The following is an 18,665-nucleotide window of genomic DNA, read 5'->3' as shown; positions in this document are numbered from 1 at the left end:
AGTGTCATGAGAACCTGTTGATTATAAAGCATGACCAATCTCCCCTCCCACCGCTGAATCGCTTAGCTCTGTAGGTATGATGCGGGATCCAACCAGAACCGAGTTTCTGCCAAACGGGATAGATTTCTCATTTTTCATGGGTTCTGCTTCAACTACAGTTGCCTCTGCTGCCCACTAAGATATTATGAAAGTAAGTTAATAAAGAAATGGTTGAAAGATAGGATTTGCCACCTTCGATGAAATTTTCAAGTGATCAAAAGACGTTTTGTTTTATCCATCGCAAATCTGATGGGTTCACCGACAGCTTTGGAAGCCCAAAGAAGCCATTATCACATGAAATGCACATATCAGCATAGAGATGGCTCCTGACTTCCCGTGCGTACAAATACAAACATCATGCTATTTGGATCCCTGGAAATATGTAGTAGGGAACATCTGTTGAGTGTTTTTCCCTGAAGCAAACACCAGAACATTTTCGTATTTTGTCCTTCTAAGAATCAGTGTGGTGGGTGCTATCTTAAGCCTCCATTTTATAGATGGGGAGCCTGCGGTTCAGAGAGGCTAATTTACCCATGATCACTGCAATGGTAGGTGGCAGAACTGAAATGGAGCCTAATGATCCCCGAGTAGTGTGCAGATCGGTAGGGCTGGAAGCAAGTCACTGGTTGGCAACGATCTGGTTTCGATGATCAGCAGAGACCTCAGAGCTATACCTGGAATTTCAGGATCCAGATGCCTGGGGTAGCTCACCTGCCTTGCCTTTCTGCAAAGTGGCAGTGCCACGGGGTGCTTTTAGATTCTCTGTAATTCCAGAAAACAACTGTAAACCCACTGAGCGTAGACACACCTCCCCATTGGGAGCTAAGGTCCATCCAGAACCAACAGGCTACGCGTTCAGATTTACTTTGTGTTTATAGCCCTGAATAGTCATAAATTAGAGATCAGAGTTTAAATCGTAGCAAATCCCTCAGCTCCGGTCAATACCTGAGCTGGACTCCAGACATGCCATTGGAATGATGGCCCCGTCCATGGACTCTGGAGGTGACCTTAAAATGCACTTACAAATGACAGCTGAGTTTCAAAGGCCACCCCTGAGTGACCACATCCTCGCCCATGGCACACGCCTGATACTCCCAGAGTCTAGGTTTGCCACCTGCCTGCCTCCCGCTTACATGCCCTGCGGGTTTTAGGATTGTTCCGGGACAGGGTGAGAGGGGCTACTTGGGGACGGCGAGAGGCACTCCCTGCCGTCACCCTGAGTCCCAGGCTCGGCTTTTCCTGTAAGGTGGATGCAGAGCCTTTCTTTTGCTTTCCGAAATCAGACTAAGAGGCTGATGAATGGGTTTCAGACCTTCCTGGAGCGTCCCTGCCCTCTAAAAAAGGCTGGTGCTCTTGAAGGAAAGGACTAAAGGGCCACTCCAGCCGGAGCTGCCGTGAGGCCGTGGCTCTCTGCCTCGGCTTATGCTGAGGCACCTGTCACCAACAGGAGGGAGGGAGGGCATTTTAACAAGCTTGGTTGATTTTATTATTACTCCTTTTTCACTTTTTTTCATTGTTGTTGTTAATTTTAAAAAATGTTTTTATTTACTTTTGAGAGAGCATGAGCTGGAGTGGGGCAGAGAGAGAGAGGGAGACAGGAACCAAAGCCGGCTCTGAGCTGACAGCACAGAGCCCGACGCAGGGCTCGAACCCACGAGCAGCGAGATCATGCTCTGAGCCAAAGTCGGACGCTTAATCGACTGAGCCACCCAGGTGCCCCTATTTTCACTTTCTTGTAATACAATTATTTTGGCGGTGGCTACCACAGCCACTTACAAATATCACCTAGCAATCGGAGAACTTCTTCTGCAGCTCTATATAGGTCATTGGCCGGTGTCAGCCACTGTAGTCATTTTAGAAAGCATCATAAAATTTCAGTACAGAATTAATTTACTTTCAAGATCTTAAATGGGCATTAAATGAGGGGTGCCTGGGGGGCTCAGTTGGCTAAGCGTCAGACTCTCCCTGATTTGGGATCAGGTCAGGATCTCACGGTTCGTGAGTTTGAGCCCTGCATCCGGCTCCATGCTGGCATTGCAGAGCCTGCTTGGGATTCTCTTTCCCCCCCTCTTTCCTCCTCCCCTGCTCATGCTTGTGCTCTCGCTCTCTCTCTCAAAATAAATAAACTTAAAATGGGCCTTACTTGGATTTAAAAACTAACTTCATTCAGCTGTAAAAAAGAATGAATGCTTGCCATTTGCAATGACATGGATGGATCGAGTGGGTACGATGCTGAGTGAAACAAGTCAGAGAGAAGCAAATACCATGTGATTTCAGTTGTACAAAGTTTAAGAGACAAAACATAGGAGCAAAGGGGCAGGGGGAGAGAAACAGAGAAGCCAAGAAACAGACTCTAAACTACAGGGAACACATTGATGGTCACCAGGGTGGAGGCAGGGGGGGGATGGGAGGGCACCTGTCGTGATGAACACTAGGTGACGCATGGAGTTGTTGACTTGCTATGCTGCACACCTGAAGCTCCTATGGTACTGCAGGTTAACTAACTGGATCAAAGTAAAAACTTTTTTTTAAAAAAGAAAGACAGTTAACTTCAAAAACTTAAATATACAGTAAATGGCTGTAAAAAAAATAACTCCGAGAACTTTGATAAGCACTAAATGAGCATGGAAACACTGGAAGGTAAATTTTGGATGAGATTCTCTTGAAATCAGACCTTTCAACTGCTGTTAAATCTCACTGAATTTTTTTAGGAAACACATCACTGGGGCACCTGGGCGGCTCAGTCTGTTAAGCATCCGACTTCAGCTCAGGTCATGATCTCGCAGTTCGTGGGTTTGAGCCCTGGGTCCGGCTCTGTGCTGACAGCTCGGAGCCTGGAGCCTGCTTCAGATTCTGTGTCTCCCTTTCTCTCTCTTCTCCTCTCTCTTCTCTCTCTCTCTCTCTCTCTCTCTCTCTCTCTGTCCCTCCCCAGCTTGTGTGCTCTCTCTCTCTCTCTCTCTTAAAAATAAAGTTTTTAAAAAAGAAAACATCACTTCTTAAAACCATAAAGTCTGATTTTCAACCTGACAATTCTCGCAAGTGACAAACCTGACCACTTGCTAGGTCTAAATGCTGTAGAATACACTTGTAGAAATTAACATGTTTGCGTGAACATCCTGAATGAGAAAAGTAGCATGTGAGATCAGGGAGATTATTCTCTGCAGAGGTAGGAAAGAAAAAACAGCTCTCCACCCGAAATGCGTGTGGCTTCCTGTGCTAGTTAACAAGACCACTGCATTTGATTTTCAAAATTTACCGCCTATCAGGCCCCTTTGCCCACTTTGTTTCAAGGTTGCCTTTGCCTTGTTTCAATGCTTAACCTTTTTCTACCTCTCAGCCCCATTCATCACTGTTCTTGGTTCACATTATTCACCAAACCGTATTTCAGCCTCAGAAATTGGGTGTTTTGTTGGAAGGCTTTGCTAAAAGAACAGAAGTGGCTTACCGCTGTTCTGTCGCCGGCCTAATTTCTCATTCTGTCACCTGCAGCGCCGCGGATGGCACCCTGTGTGCGGCAGGCGCACGCTGGGGAAAGAAACGGGCCAACTTCCTGAACTTGGCTGCTTTACCATCAGCGGAACCTTGCACGTGGTTTGCAGAAGTTGATGTGGGAAGAAGGGAACTTGTGATTTCCTAACCGTTGCCAAATCATTTGTGGACTGTGCTTTAAAATTTCAAAACTGAAATTCAGGGTGGAAAAGTCATTTATAAAAAGATTTAAATAAATGATACAAATATAACACAGCTGTGGCTTTGTGGGGGGTGTGGTGGGGGAGTCTGTATATTAGGGGGGCGTGCTGGAGGCAGGGGGGATGGCTCCAAGGGCCCTCACCAAAATGTTAATAGCAGTTTGCCCTGGAGAGCGGGATTTAGGGGGAAATGACAGAGAGAAACAAGGACAGTTTTTCTTTGACTTAGAATACTTGAGTGCGTTTTTGTAAACTTCAGTTTTTTTTTTTTTAAGAGTCAGTACTGGCGCTAAACTTTAAAAAAATTTTTTTAATGTTTTATTTATTTTTGAGAGAGAGAGAGAGTGTGTGAACAGGGGAGAGTCAGAGAGAGAGGGAGACACAGAATTCGAAGCAGTCTCCAGAATCTGAGCTAGCTGTCAGCACAGAGCCCAACACGGGGCTCAAACCCACAAACTGTGAGATCATGCCCTGAGGTGAAGCCAGATGCTCAACCGACTGAGCCACCCAGGCGCCCCCATTTTTATAAACTTTAATTCAAATTTGAATTCAATTTAGGATTGCCCACACTCATCTTTTGTTATATAACTAGCAGTTCAATAACATTTGCACTGCTTCATGCTTGTTCCACACATTTCCAAGACAGTACATAGCACGGTGCCTGCCCCCTCGGGCGTCCCTGCACCTTGGCCACCACGAGGCACATACTAGAAGTTCCGGAAATGTTCACTGAATGAAGGAACGTGTGAGTGGATGAGCGGGAACCTTCACGAGGTGGGGACATTTAATTTCCTGCTTTGGTCTGATAAGCGAATTGGATTCGGGTCTCTCAGAGAGAAGGCCTTCGAAGGTTTCACTAAGCACAGCTCATGGCCCAAAGCCAGCCCCAGGCAGGCGGGCAGGGGTGAAGAGTAGCTTTTACAAATAAACACGTGCAACCAATCTGATGATAAAGAGCACTAACTATAAGCTCGGGTTAGACACAACGTGTGATTTGGTTTTCTCTAATTATGTAACTACCTACATAATGACTTCAGTGTGCCTCTGATTTATTTATTTTTGATTTTTTTAAATGTTTATTTTATTTTTGAGACAGAGAGAGACAGAGTGCGAACAAGGGAGGGGCAGAGAGAGAGGGAGACGCAGAATCCAAAGCAGGCTCCAGTCTCTAAGCTGTCAGCACAGAGCCCGACATGGGGCTGGAACCCATGAACCATGAGATCATGACCTGAGCCAAAGTCGGACACAACCAACTGAGCCACCCAGACGCCCCTGTGCCCCTTTTTAAAAACATTTTTTTAACATTTATTTATTTTTGAGAGACAGAGCATGAGCAGGGGAGGGGCAGAGAGGGAGGAAGACACAGAATCCAAAGCAGGCTCCAGGCTCCCAGTGGTCAAGACAGTGCCCGGCGTGGGGCTCCAACCCATGAATCGCAAGATTATGACCTGAGCCAAAGTTGGACACTTGACCCACTGAGCCATCCAGGTGGCCCTTCAATATGCCTCTTGAAATTTTTACTTCACAGAAAACATGTGTGGACCTCTTGATCAAGAGAACCATTTGGAATGGGGTAGGTGTGTTTCATCTTGGCCTACACTCCTCAAATTGGAAGAAACCACACTGGGAACAGGGCGGGGGGTGGGTGACTTCCCTGCTCCCCATCACATACACACACACCATGTATTATTTCCTTCCTTTGTTGTCCCTCCCTCGCATAACGTCTCCATCTGGCGATTCAGGGCCTGGTACGCAGTGTGGCCGGGATTCCCGTGACACCAGGGAATGCAGCCTCCATGATAGTGAGCCCAGAGATCAGGAACCATTTGCTCAGAAATAAAGTTTTAAATAGGGCACATGAGTACTTTCAGGCTTAAGAGCTGCTCAACCTTTCTAGAAAAGCCAGACACCCATGCCCTGGCTTCCTGGCCACAAACTGTCCATAAATGAAGACCTGTCAACTGGTCTCGGAAAGCGTGGTGCATGGTTGAGTTACACGCGTTCACAGTCCAGTGGGAGCCCATGCCAGGCGAGCTCACAAAGATGGGCCGCTTGTTTAAACCAAATGAGCCCTTCCAGGTCTATCTGCACAACCAGTAACCGCGAAAGATGGAAATGAAATCGACACCAGGGCAGGACAGTCACCGTGAACCACAAGTTTAGTCCCACGTGGAAAGTGGCCAGAGGATCTGACCCCCGCGAGGGTAGAAAGACTTGGCCACCCCCTTTCTTGTTCTTCCCTTGTCACGCGTGCTATTGAGTGCTCCAGTCAGGCAATGTCCACACCCCAGAGGAACGTCTCTGAGCCTCGGTTTTCCCATCTCGCAAACAGGGATATAAATAACAGCAACTTTGAAGATGAAGTCGTGCTGGTGGAGCCCTTAGCACAATACCCGGCTCGAAGCAAACATTGGCCAAGTAGAGCTAATCTTATATTCGACTCCATCGGCGTGGGGCGTGGACTCTGCTCACCTCTGGGCTGCTGTGCACAGTGGCCAGGAGAACCACTGTGGGGCTGCTGGCCATGACCTTCTCCTCCGTGTCACGGGGCAGCAGATGCCTCCTAAACGTCAAGGCCACGGCAAAGTGCCACATGACAGAAATGCCGTGGAACCCTAGAGAAGGCTCAAGACCTAGTACGGCACCAGGTACCTGGCGTCTGTTTGTTTTTGTCAAAAACTGACCGACCAAACCAACATCGACGTGAAATCTGGAAAAGCCTAGAGTGGAAGGCATCATGTACAAGGAGTGTTGCTTAAGCAAAGGAGTTGCATGAAGACATGTGCCACAGGATTGCTCTACACAGAGCCCCGAGCCGATGTGAGCCCATGTTGGTTGGACACTGAAGCACGGAGCCCCTGAGTGCACGGCTGCCGTGAGTGCGTCTGGGAGCCCCTGTGAAATTTCCCTGGCACCCCCAAGCAGGCGGCTCCTCCTGGTCAGCACTGGCACGGGCGAGAGGGGACAAAGGACTCGGCCACATGTAGCAGCCGCTGCCCGTGTCATGGTCCTCCCGCACCTGTCCCAACAATGCTATAGCTTGTTCCCTATCCCCTACCCCACTTCCTCCCTCATTCCTGGGTCCCTTAGCCACCCTTTCTGAGGATGCAGTGTTCACCCTCAGAATTATACCTGCCCAATCATGCTCATTCCCAACCACAGCTCTCCATTGGTACTGTTATTTCTCATTCCACACCAAAGCTTAAAGCGCTAGTCTATACAATATCTCAAGGCGCCTGCGTGGCTCAGTTGGTTAAGCATCTGACTCTTGATTGTGGCTCAGGTCATGATCTTGCAGTTCATGGGTTCAAACCCTGCATAAGGGTCTGTGCTGCTTGGAATATTCTCTCTCTCTCTCTCTCTCTCTCTCCCCCCCCTCCTCCTCTCCTGCTTGCTCTCTCTCTCTCAAAATAAATAAATAAACTTTAGGAAAAAAAAAAGGAAAATGGCAGCCCTCTAGATGAAAAGTTAGCTAAAGGCACTCTCCCTGTGGCTTCTTTGAGCCCCAGATGTGGGCACAGACTAGGTAGGAAAAGGGAGAGCTGTATTAGTGCCTCATTTCCCCTTATGGCCAGCTACTTTTGAGCAGTGAACAACCTGTGCAACTGTACACGGTGGCTCAGCTAAACCAAACTGAAGCTAATTTTGGCCTGATGAATACAACTATGCCCTTTCAAGAGAATGTCTGACTGCATGAGCAGGGACAAGGCAAGGTCCTCACAGTCCCCAGCAAACTCCCTTCTTGAGACAGTCTCAAGTTGCAGACCCATGATTGAACACCGGTCTTTCCCTCAGTGGCAACCCATTCCTGTGTTTCCTGAAGCCAGTGTCTCAACTAATGGGCCAAGACAGCACAAAAAGCCATCGCGCTTTAGAGCTGTGAGGGCCACCTTATTTCAAGTATGTGGGAACTGGAGGCAAAGGTCAAGAGAGCAGTAGCAGTAGAGAGGAGCATCGGAACTCAGCATTCCGATTTTGCTCTGCGTGCTTTCAGCTTCTCCCTCCACGAAGGCCTGCAGAGGCCAAATGGGATCAAGCCTCCTGTCACCATCTTGACAAGAGCAGGAGAGGGGGTTTCGGGCTCCCGCCAACTCCACGTCCTTCCTCCACATCCCTTCTATTCACATCTCATCATCCAGTTTTCTTTCTTTGGTGACGCCTCATGTATGTGCACATTTTCATTCTGGCTGCTCCCGGGGCTGCTAGAGCAAACTTCGGGGTGGACAGGTGTCCCCAGGCCAAAAGGGATTGGTGAAACAGAAGGGCGGCAGGAGACCCGTGCCAGGGGGAATCCTCCCACTTGAGAGGCAGGAAGGGGGCTCTGGGGCTGCCTCTGGGAAGGGCTGGCGCCACAGAACCCACGGAAAGGGAGCCGTGGCAAAAGCTGAGGTCCAATCCCAGATGTCTGAAATACGTGAAATGACACACACGACAGGATTCCCTTGCCCTGGACAGGCCTGAAGAGGACGAGACGGTCATAGAGCAGTGTGACGGAGAGAGAGGCCAGGTGGGTCTCAGACAGGGCTTGGCCTGCGGCAAGTTCAGGAGAAGCTCCGAAGCAGCAGCCAGCCCGTCTGGACTCCTAGGAACGTCAGGGAGTAAAGACGGATTGGGCAGGAGGGAGTCTAGAAAGTTAAGATAGAAGGGCTTGGTCTCAAAATCTGAGCTTACACGGCGGGGGACGGGTAAGAACCACGCACCTCGGGGTTGCCCGGAGACCTCCGTGTGAACCCACGTGTCGCCTAATCCGCACTTTCAGAGAAACAGGACAAAAATTGTGTCACTGAGAGGGGCCCTGTTAGACAAACACCCCCAAATCCAAATTGGGGGCACATGGGGGGCTAGTAGGTTAAGTGTCCGACTCTTGATTTCGGCTCAGGTCATGATCTCATGGTTTCATGAGTTCTAGCCCTGCGGTGGGCTCTGCACTCACAGCATGGAGACTTTTACGATTCTCTGTCTCTCTGTCTCTCTGCCCCTCCCCTGCTTGCGCTGTCTCTAAATAAATAAATAGCTTACTTAAAAAAAAAAAAAGAGGAAAGAAAAACCCAGGTGGAGGGGTATTCTATGAAATACCGACCATTGATCCTTAAAACGGTCAAGGTCATTGAAAGCAAGGAGAATCTGAATGGCTGTCACAGCTCATAGGAGCCCAGGGAGGCATGAGGACTGACTGTCCTACGGTGTTCTGGACATTTGGGGAAAACTAATGAAACCTGAATATAGTACGGGGTTTAACTAAAATTAATGTATCAACATTGGTTCGTTGATTGTGATAAATGTACCCAGTAATGGAAGACGCTAACAGCAGTGAGAACCGGGTGTGGTCTACTCACAAACTCTCTGCGACTCTTTCCTAACTCTAAAGCCAGTCTATGATAAAAGGTTTACTTAAATATTAAAAAGAAACCAAATGACTGCCTGAGCTAGGTTATGATCCTCTCTATATGCATATGGATATAAATATATATAAAATAAAACGTGAAAGTCCTTGCTTAAAATGATAGAAGGAGACAGAACAAAGCGTTTTCCAAAGAAAAGGTAGGGACGTCCATGGGGTGTTGTTTCCCCTCCAAGGTGCTTGTTGTGGTGCTGTTTGTGATTTAGGAAAAACTCTCGGACAGAGCCAAATGTCAAGCAGTAGGAGACTCGTTAAGTAAAGTGTTACATCCATATAATGTGCACAGCAGAGCCAGGAGGAGGGGGAGCGGGAGGGGAAGAAGGGGAAGGAGGGGAGAAACGGGAAAGGGGGACGAGAAGGGGGAAGGGGAGGAGAAGGGGAAGAGAAGGGGAGGAGAAGGGGAAGGAAGGAAAGGGCAGATGTCCAGATCCCAAGCAGAGGGCTGGGTGGAAAAACAAGGCGGTTCCCCTGAGCTCTGTCCCTTCCAGCTGTCCAAGGACAGCCCTCTCCTTCGGACCCACTCTTCCGTTTCCCCTCCCCAGTCCCACGCTGCCCCCGTCACTCCTCCACCCAAACCTGGCTCCCTTCCGAGTCTCCTCCAGGACTCGGTTTGGACTTGGCCTGTGGGCCGGCCTGGTGGAGACCTCCTCCCACACACCCGGCGGCCTGCACTCTGCACCCCCAAAGGGCCAAGCTACCCTGTACTTCCCTTTTATCAAGCCCTTAGCATTTGTGCATTAGAGTAGTGTGTGCCCGCTCAGAACTGGGAGCCCCCAGGGCAGGGACTGGATCACTGGGTCCCCGTGCACCCAGCCCAGGGGCTGTGGGACAGTGGCAGCTCTGGAGAGCTTTCTGGAATAAAGGGAGGAAGGGATGGAGAGAGAAGTGAGGAGAGTCAGAGAAGAAAGGAAGGCCTTCGGTAGCCGTGTCAGATGTTTGAGCAACAGGCAGGATCCCGGAGCCTAGAAAAAGTCGCCTCATTTGGCCAACAGAAGAGTTCTGGTGACATTTGTCCGAGTCGGTTTGAGAGGAAGAATCAAAACCCAGGTTTTGAGGGCGTTCACGGTACAGGGGACGGGATCCCACAGTCACCCATCCCGGCACTCCGCTGAAACTTCCCCCGACACCATAGGAAGGCGCTGGGCCCAGGAGCCGGCAGGCACGCTCTCTGCAATCCAGAGCCTGTCTCTTCCCTCCTTCCCCTCTCAGCGTCCTGGACGAGGCTCCCACTCCCCAGGGAGGCGCTAAGTTAGTCCCGACCCTGAGGCCTTCTTCATGCTCCCTGACCAGGTCGCTGCCTTCTCGCCCTTCACCCCACGTTTGAAAGTCAGGGAGCATTCAGTGATCACCTTTGGCCGTGAGCTCCCGGGCCTGGCTCCTCTGGCCTCCTCCTTACCTGGCCTCGACCCCACATCCTCAGTCCCCAGGCCCCTCCTCTCATGGGATTGCAGGCCCCCATCCAGGGCTCCACCCATTTCTAGCCCCCGTGTGATCCATCTTCCATTCCCCACCAGACTCCAAACCTCTGGAATCCAAGGGCTGTTTTATTCGTCCAGCTCGGCCCTGGGCACGTATCAGTTGACAAATGTGGGTAAAGATGGGAGACCCAGAGGATTATGTTGGTAAAGTTAAGGGAGGTTTTCTTAGATCTAAATCTTTCCCCATTATGGGATTATGACATAGTTCTAAACATTCACATTCAGGAATGTAGAACATAGAAGACGAAAGCTCTCCAGGTTCCACTCCTTAAAGAAAATCAATGAGTTATTTTTTCGTGTTTAAATTTTGCCTGACCCGGGGCTCGAACCCGCGGAACCTGAGGCGAAATCGAGGGTCCGATGCTTAACCGACTGAGCTGCCCGGGTGCCCCTTATTATTATTTTTAGTTGCTAAGCTGTACATATTGTACAGAGGTCACATTTTGCTTAATGAATCCCCTACTGATTTCCATTTGGGTTTGTCCTCATTTTTTAAAAAATTACAAACAATGCCACCATAAACATCTTTGGAAGGCAAATAACTTTAAAAGACCTCTGCATGTGCAGAACAGAAACGTAGTTACACACACATGGCGTGTACTCGACAGAGCAGGCTTTCCAAATCGGCATAAGGCAGAGAGCCGGGAGCACCCACTCTCCTTGAGGAATAGGATAGGCATCTTGGTGGACAGGCTCCTGCGTGGAAGAGCCTTGTTTTTGGGAGATGCTGCAGAAGACGGTGTCAGCACCTTGGAATAAGTACACGTCAGGAAGGTTCTAGTTTCTCTGCGCTGTAGGGGTGAGGCTGAGTACTGGGGGCAAGAGCAACTGCAGGGGTGAGGGTCAATTCCACAGCCTGAAAACATGCAGGTGGATTTGGGGACCAGTCCTTGCATTAAAATCTGAGAGCACTCTGAAAGCAGGAGAAGGGTCTGTTTAGGGTGGAGGCCCAGGGCTCCAGTGCAGGAGAAGACTCCGGAAAGTCTCGATTTCTCACAAGATGGCAAGAACCTGTTCCCCTTCCCTTCCCCCTCCCCCACTATGTTTTCTTTTCTCTTTTCTTCTAATTTGCTTTTTCCAGTCTCCATCCCTCTCACAGTGGTGTTTCTACAGTTGGAGAAAACTGTGTTTGCTTCTTCCTTTCTGCACCTACACCCCAAGGGACTGCAGAGACGCTGGCAGGGTCAGAGATTCCCTCTGGAAGAGCCAGCCAAGGGCAAATGAGTTAAGAGCCATCCTGTCACCAGGTGGCGCTCCAAGCCAAATCTTTTGGCCTTCCTGAATGGGCAGCGTGTGTCATTTTGGTACGACAATGTAGAACAGAGCATGAAATTTTAAATATCTGTAAAAGTTAATAGAAACCGGGGAGCACTTGGGAGCGCAGTCGGTTAAATGTTCCACTCTTGATTTTGGCTCAGGTCATGATCTCAAGGTCGTGAGGCCTAGCTCCACATTGGGTTCTGCATGGACAACATGGAACCTGCTTGAGATTCTCTTTCTGTCTCTCCTCTGCTCACACTCATTCTCTCTCTCTCTCTCTCTCTCTCTCAGAATACATAAACTTAAAAATGAAATAAATAAAAATCTGCACATGAGTAAAATCTTTCTTTCCTAGTTTGGGGGCAGTTTCAGTGACAGCAACCCACATTTCTAAATAAATAAAAAGAATTGTTATTCATGATGTGGCCTATGGGTCTCAAAAGGGTTTAGGAGTCAAGAAAAGTGAACACCGTGAAAACAACTTTTGCTCCCGCATTGGGGAACAGGTGGAGGATTTTAACTAAGCAATGAGCTAGAGAAGGCTGAATTTCATATATCATGAATGATAGGAGGGAAAGCTCAAACTTCCCAACATATAATCTAAATCCACTTCCTAAGTCCCATTTTGAGAAAACAGAACCAGGTTATGTCGGAAATGCAGCCAGGTGGCAAATATTCAAGCAGCTGAACGTATGGCTAATGGATGTGGCGTGAATCTGTCTCCCCACTCCAATGTGCCGAAGGCAGATTTGATTTTCTAGGACTCTTTCTTTTTTTAAGTTTATTTATTTGAGAGACAGCGTGAGCAGGGGAAGGGCACAGAGAGAAAGAGAGAGAGAAAATTCCAAGCAGGCTCAGTGCTGTCAGCGCAGAGCCCGACGTGGGGTTTAAAATCACTCTGAGATGATGACTTGAGCCAAGTCAAGAGTCACACGCGTAACCACCTCAGCCACCCAGGCGCTCCTCTAGGGCTCAGTTTCATTTTAGTCTCTGAGCTTTCATGCTGCTGACTCTCCCAAAACCTAACTCAGACTTTCAGGGGCGTTGGGGATCCTTGCCTCCCAGGGGTTGCGCGCACATTCCCTCTTAGAATCAATGGGCCTCCCCGGCCCTCCTGCCCCCTTCCCTCCCTTCGCAGCCTTCTCCTCTCGCCCGTCCTGCAGACCCGAATGTCCTTCCGTACCTTCACCTCCAGAAACGCCCCTATGATCCCCTGGGACATTGGACCTTTAGAAGACAAAATCCAAATAACTTACCCCACATGTGTCCCCAGAACAACGAGCACAGAGCTGAAGGTCACCTTGGATGGGAACAAAGGAAAAGGAGAAGAAAAGGGAGCGAAAAGAGATGACATTCTCAATTAGTCTGTCTCCCAGTGTCATCTCGGTTCCTGAAGTCGTAATCAATGGTGTCCAGGACGTGGTTTTGCAATGATTGGTCTTTACATCCCTTGTTGGGGAGAATCACCTGGCTCCTATTTAACACGCAGCTGTCAGGACTCAAATATATGGACCAGGGGCTCCAGGGCAGGGCCACTGAAGCCAATGATGTTTGGGAACCACTTAGCAGAGCACGGGATTTCAAAGCGTGGTTCCCGGCCCAGCATCAACAGCATCCCATGGGCCCAGCTCGTTCGAGATGCAAATTCTTGCGCTCTAGCTTCAGACCTACTGCATCCGAAAGCGATGCGGGACCAACCAATCTTGAGGCCTCACCAGTCCCCCAGGTGACTCTGATGCATGCTGGAGTCTAAGAACCAATGGCAATTGAGCAGTTATTCTAAAGTAGTGGTTCTCAACTTGGCCTTGATACTCGGATCACCTGGGAGCTTGAAAATCCAAAAGCCTTGGCTATACTCCAGACCGATTGAGTCAAAGTCTGCATAAGTGGGGCCCAGGCATGGGGATTTTCCTGGCGCTCTAGTTAATTTCAAGAGGCGACCAAGATGAAGAATCTACTAGAGCAGGTAGGGGGAAGGGGACGAGGTCTGAATCTCTGTGACCATCTCACAATAAACATATCCTCTCTGCTGAGATAGCCTGGATTAGCCCCAGCCTGAGAATCTCGGCGGTTGCGACCTTTGTTACCCATGGGCCAGAGTCATCTCCCACCTGTGTGTTTGCATGGATTAAAGGCTTATATGTAGGAACTGAAACCGTAAAACTTCTTAAAGAAAACATAGGGGGAAAGCTCCTTGACATTGGTCTTGGCAATGATTTTTTTTTAGCTATGATACCAAAATCACAGGCAACAGCATCAAATGTGAACAAGTAGGAGTCCGTCAAACTAAAAAGCTTCTGCACCACAAAGGAAGCACCAAAGCGAAAAGGCAGTCCTACAGAATGAGAGAAAACACTTGCAAACCATTATATCGGATCCAGGGTTAATATTTGAAACACATAGGAACTCATATAGCTCAATAGGGGAAACAAAACAAAAAAACCAGAAAACCCCGACACAACAAAACAAACAACAAACAAATTGAAAACTGGGCAAAGGTACTGAACTGCTATTTTTTCTGGAGAAGATATACAAACAGCCAACATATCTATGAAAAAGTATTCAACGGCACTAATCATCAGAGAGATGGCAAATCAAAATCACAGTGAAGGATGGGACCCTGTCCTGTTTGCCCTACAACCCCTCCCTATGGTTCTCACGGCAGACAGAGTGACTTGTCATATAGATTAGGAAAAATGTCAACTCCCACCTGACAATGGAGAAGACCAGTTATACCCATGCAAACCAACATTTGGCACCACTTCATACTTTTGGATGATCTTATTTTTCTGCTTGCAGGATCATGGGAAAAAGCAGAACTGGGGAAATATAGGAACTTGGATCAACAAGAAGGGACTTTCCTCAAATAAATTTCAAGCAGGAAGTGGTCAGCATTCTCTCGGGTAGAAAGAAGATTATGGAAAATGAGAAATTACATTTTTTAAAAGCCTACAGAAACGAGCTCTGGGTATCTGAGGCGTCTCTGGAAAGCTTGATGGATTCACGACCCACGAAAACAAGACCAAACAGTGATTCAGAATAGATAATGAATGGAAGAACTAACAAATCGGGTGTCACTCTTTACATGAAAGAAATTTTACATGCTAGATGGATATAGTACATGGAATGCGGAGCACAAACTTTATACACAGCAGAAGTGTTTACTAGCAGAAAATTCTCAGATACTATATGTGAAAAGAAAAAGATTAAAAATATTCACCATACGAGGAGCATAGAGCTAGTTTCTCAAGCCTATAAAATTGATCATAGAGCTAAAGTAATAAAATAAAAATAATAACATAAGCTGATATTTATAGGGCACTTGGTGGACGTCAGAGCCCATGCTGAGTACTTTTCATGGATTATATCAGTTTTACAACAAACCTATGTAGAAGTTAGACTTATTAATTCTAAAACACACGCATACATACCCATAAACACAAATATACAGACCCATGCATATATATGCATATACACATAAGGGCACACATATATATGAATGGGTATATATATATATATGCATATATATGTACAAGCCGTATATATAAGCAAATGAGCATGCCTACCCAGTGACAGTTTTCATGAGCTCACAGTTCAGTAGGATGAAAAAGACTATTAACCTGCAAACTATCAAGTCTCAGCAGGCTTCAAAGATGCTATTTATGGGGCAGGAGCGGTGGCAAAAGAGAAATATGAGTGGGGGCACTCAGCGAGAGAGGCTGAGCGTGAGAGAGCGGGAGACATACTGAGAAAGTCCATCTTTGGTCACATCACAGTGTAACATTGGGGGCCATGTTCTATGAAAGACAGAAATGCGTTCCAGGGAAGATGGCTGCTCACCCAGTTAACTCATCTACACCTGCACTTGCAAAGGAAAAGGCATGAGCTGCTCCCTCTTGAGACACCAGGCCAAAGCAACGGAAATCAACGGTCAAAACCAAGATGTGATCACCTATGGTCTTCAACATTTTTTATACTGTCCTCTCACCGACAGACAACACTTAACACACGCCCCTACATATTTCTGTATTAATACAACGGGTATAGGACAAAATAGCCACAAACACGCTTTTGAAAACATGATTGTATCTAGTTTTATATTTTCTTCCCACCCCTCACTTTGGAGGCCCAGGCAAGGGTCTTCAGGAAATGAACCTCAACAGCTGCGAGGTGCCGATAGGTGGCGCTATGCACCGTACGCCTAGAGCCACTAATGCACTCAGATACTAGGAAAATTCTAGTAAAGACACCTTTAAATTGTGAATGTAAGCAGCACGTCCCTTTGTCGGGACGTAAGGGACTGCAAACCAGTTAGCCACTTACTCGTCTCTCCTTAAATCTGTCCAGTGTTTTTGTCCAAATTGTCTTCACATTTTAGCCTTGAACAGAACTTCCAATCCTATGTAAATTATCCCCCCCCAACACGGGTGCCTGGCGGGGAGGGGCATTTAAGTGCAGCTCTGTTCTCTAGCAGTGGGTTAAGAGCCCCGAGGGTTCTATAGAGAAGGAGAAACTGAGCATACCTGGGGGAACTCGGGCTTTCCTTGCTGAAGTGATCCCTCCATGAACAGTCCACGGTACTTCCTCCACTGGGCTCTGTGGACCAGCTGTGTCAGAACCTCCCGGGCTAGTTTTCGAAATGTAGATTCCTGGGTCCCAGAGATCACGCTGTCTGCTGTGGTTTCCAAGCTCCTTAGACTGATTCTGGTCCCTGGTAATATTGGAGAACCAATTGAACTGATTGGACAGAACTGGGTCAGTTCGGGGTGGAAGCATTTACTTCCTCTGTGACCTTGTGTAGTTGACTTAACTCCTCTGATGTCACCCAGATCTCTGAGTGACGCCATCGCCGTTAGGATGGAGCTCCCAATACCAGCCTCGGAGAGGCGATGTGAAGATGTAATGGCATGAATGAAGCATTAGTTTGCATTTGCTACTTGAGAAATGTGACTTCCTTCCCTCCTCCCTCTCTTCGTCCTCCACACTCCATTCCATAACTCGGTCCGGGTACCAGTAACTTCATCTTATACCTTTCTTCCTAAGATCGTCCTCACTCTCTCCTTGCCCTCTCATTCCCTTTGGAGACCTGCCCTCACAAATGGCAGCCAACCTTGCAATTATTTCAGATTCATGCTCTCTGTTCAGAACATGTTTCCTGTGTTCTATTTACTCAGATGGCCCGCTCTGGAGTGTTGATTAGCTCGTAAATTAATCCATCATGATGTGTTAACAGAGAAGAGTAATGTGTTAACATAATACCTGGCACGTTATAAATTAACTGGGTATTTCAGTTACGATGGTCCAATCGAAAGGCAGCAAAATCGTGAGAAATGCAGACCTAGGACCAAGAGAAGGGCGCTGGCAACCGTTGTACCTAATGTCTGTCACCTGGCAACAGAGTCCCGCTTGGTGGGCTTCCGTTTGCACCTGGCCCTGGGGCGGTCCCCGCTGTCCCGGGGTGACTACAGGCAGCACACTAGTTCTAATTTCCAAAACAGCCCAAGTCCTGTTCCTCGCAGTGTGGACCGCTAGACAATGAGCCGCACTTGTGGGTTCACGGAGATGTTACTACACTTTTGCTCAACTCACACAATTTGCTGTTACGAAAGCCCCTAGAGTCTACGACCCAGCACACCGCCTCAGCCAGCAGCCAGCGACACGGGAAGCAGCCATGTGTATGATACAAGACAAATGCGGCGTCCTAGTTGGCTGAGGCTGTCTGGCCTTGGCCCTCGGGCCTTGCCATGTGAAGAGCCGTTTTCTGTGTGTAGAAGCAACTGCCGACCTCGCCCTGCCCACTGGTGGGCTCTAGGGAGGTCCGAAAACTGCCACGGGGCCACCAGGACTTCCTCTTTCCTTCTGGATCCTACCAGACTGTTGCTTCTGGACGATGCTCCTTGTGAGACACTGGAACTCCAAACTCCTCAGTCAGTTTAAGTCTGGACCCTTCCAAAACATTTAATTAATATAAGTCTCCAAGAGAAGATGGGATATGTATATATCGAGAGAGAGAGAAAGAGAGAGAGAGAGAGGGAGAGAGAGAGAGGGAGAGAGAGAGAGAGAGAGAGAGAGAGAGAGAGAGAGAAATATAACCATTGAACTGTATAACAAACATGTTAGAAATTGATTACAACCTGGGACGCCTGGGTGGCTCAGTCAGTTAAGCATCCCACTTCGGGTCAGGTCATGATCTCATGCTTCCTGAGTTCGAGCCCCATGTCAGGCTCTCTGCTGTCAATGCGAAGCCCACTTCTGATCCTCTGTCCTCTCTCTCTCTCTGCCCCACATGTGCTCTCTCTCTCTCTCTCAAATAATTAAACATTAAAAAAAAAGAAGAAATTGGTTACAACCCAAGATGAAGGTAATCTTAAAAGCAGAGTACCAGATCTTATCCAGTTTCTTAACTCGCATGGTTAGAATTTGCAATAAGCAAAAAGGGAAGGTCTCACGGAGCCGGTTGTAGGTCATGCTCACTGAGACAGATGGGGATCGATGCTAGGGGGGCGGGGTATGGGAAAGAGATTGGTTTTAAGCCAATAGCACACACAAAACCACTGCTTGCAAACCGAAGATTCCCACTTGTGACCCCCGTGCTTTCTCTTCGTTCTTGTGCCCTCCACGAGGCTGGCCGTGGGCGTCTCAAGCCAGAAAGGAAGCTGAGAGGGAGGGGGGAGGCAAAGGCAGAAAGATGAGAGAGACATAAAACCCTAAACAGCGTGAGCCTGTCCTGTGGTCATCACGCTGTTGCCAGCATGGTGCGCCCACATGGTCCCCGTGTTAGCCTGCCGCTGCGCACGG

General features: G+C 48.3%; 1 protein-coding gene and 1 long non-coding RNA gene across 9 annotated transcripts in view; one reads left to right on the top strand and one right to left on the bottom strand.

Moving 5' to 3' along the window:
* The window catches only part of TLR8 (toll like receptor 8), a 28,559-nt gene extending 11,932 nt beyond the window's left edge, over nt 1–16,627 (bottom strand). For 2 of the 6 annotated variants that reach the window (XM_029930938.1, XM_029930935.1), the window contains exon 1: nt 16,391–16,627. Coding sequence is in view for 1 of the 6 variants with exons in the window: in XM_029930935.1 (XP_029786795.1) it covers nt 16,391–16,432 (42 nt within the window). In the remaining 5 variants the exon portion in view is untranslated. Of the gene's footprint in view, nt 1–3,484; nt 3,590–16,390 lie in introns of those variants that run through there. The other 4 variants (XM_029930937.1, XM_029930936.1, XM_029930939.1 and 1 more) reach the window with 2 other exon arrangements.
* Nucleotides 1–18,665, top strand: part of LOC115284233 — an 80,261-nt gene that overhangs the window by 42,544 nt on the left and 19,052 nt on the right. The gene's annotated exons all lie outside the window — the stretch shown is intronic.

The sequence above is a fragment of the Suricata suricatta genome, chromosome X (assembly GCF_006229205.1).
Source record: "Suricata suricatta isolate VVHF042 chromosome X, meerkat_22Aug2017_6uvM2_HiC, whole genome shotgun sequence".
Classification (NCBI taxonomy): Eukaryota; Metazoa; Chordata; class Mammalia; order Carnivora; family Herpestidae; genus Suricata; species Suricata suricatta.
The sequence above is the reverse complement of the archived record's forward strand: the minus strand, read 5'-3'. Positions and strand labels throughout refer to the sequence as shown.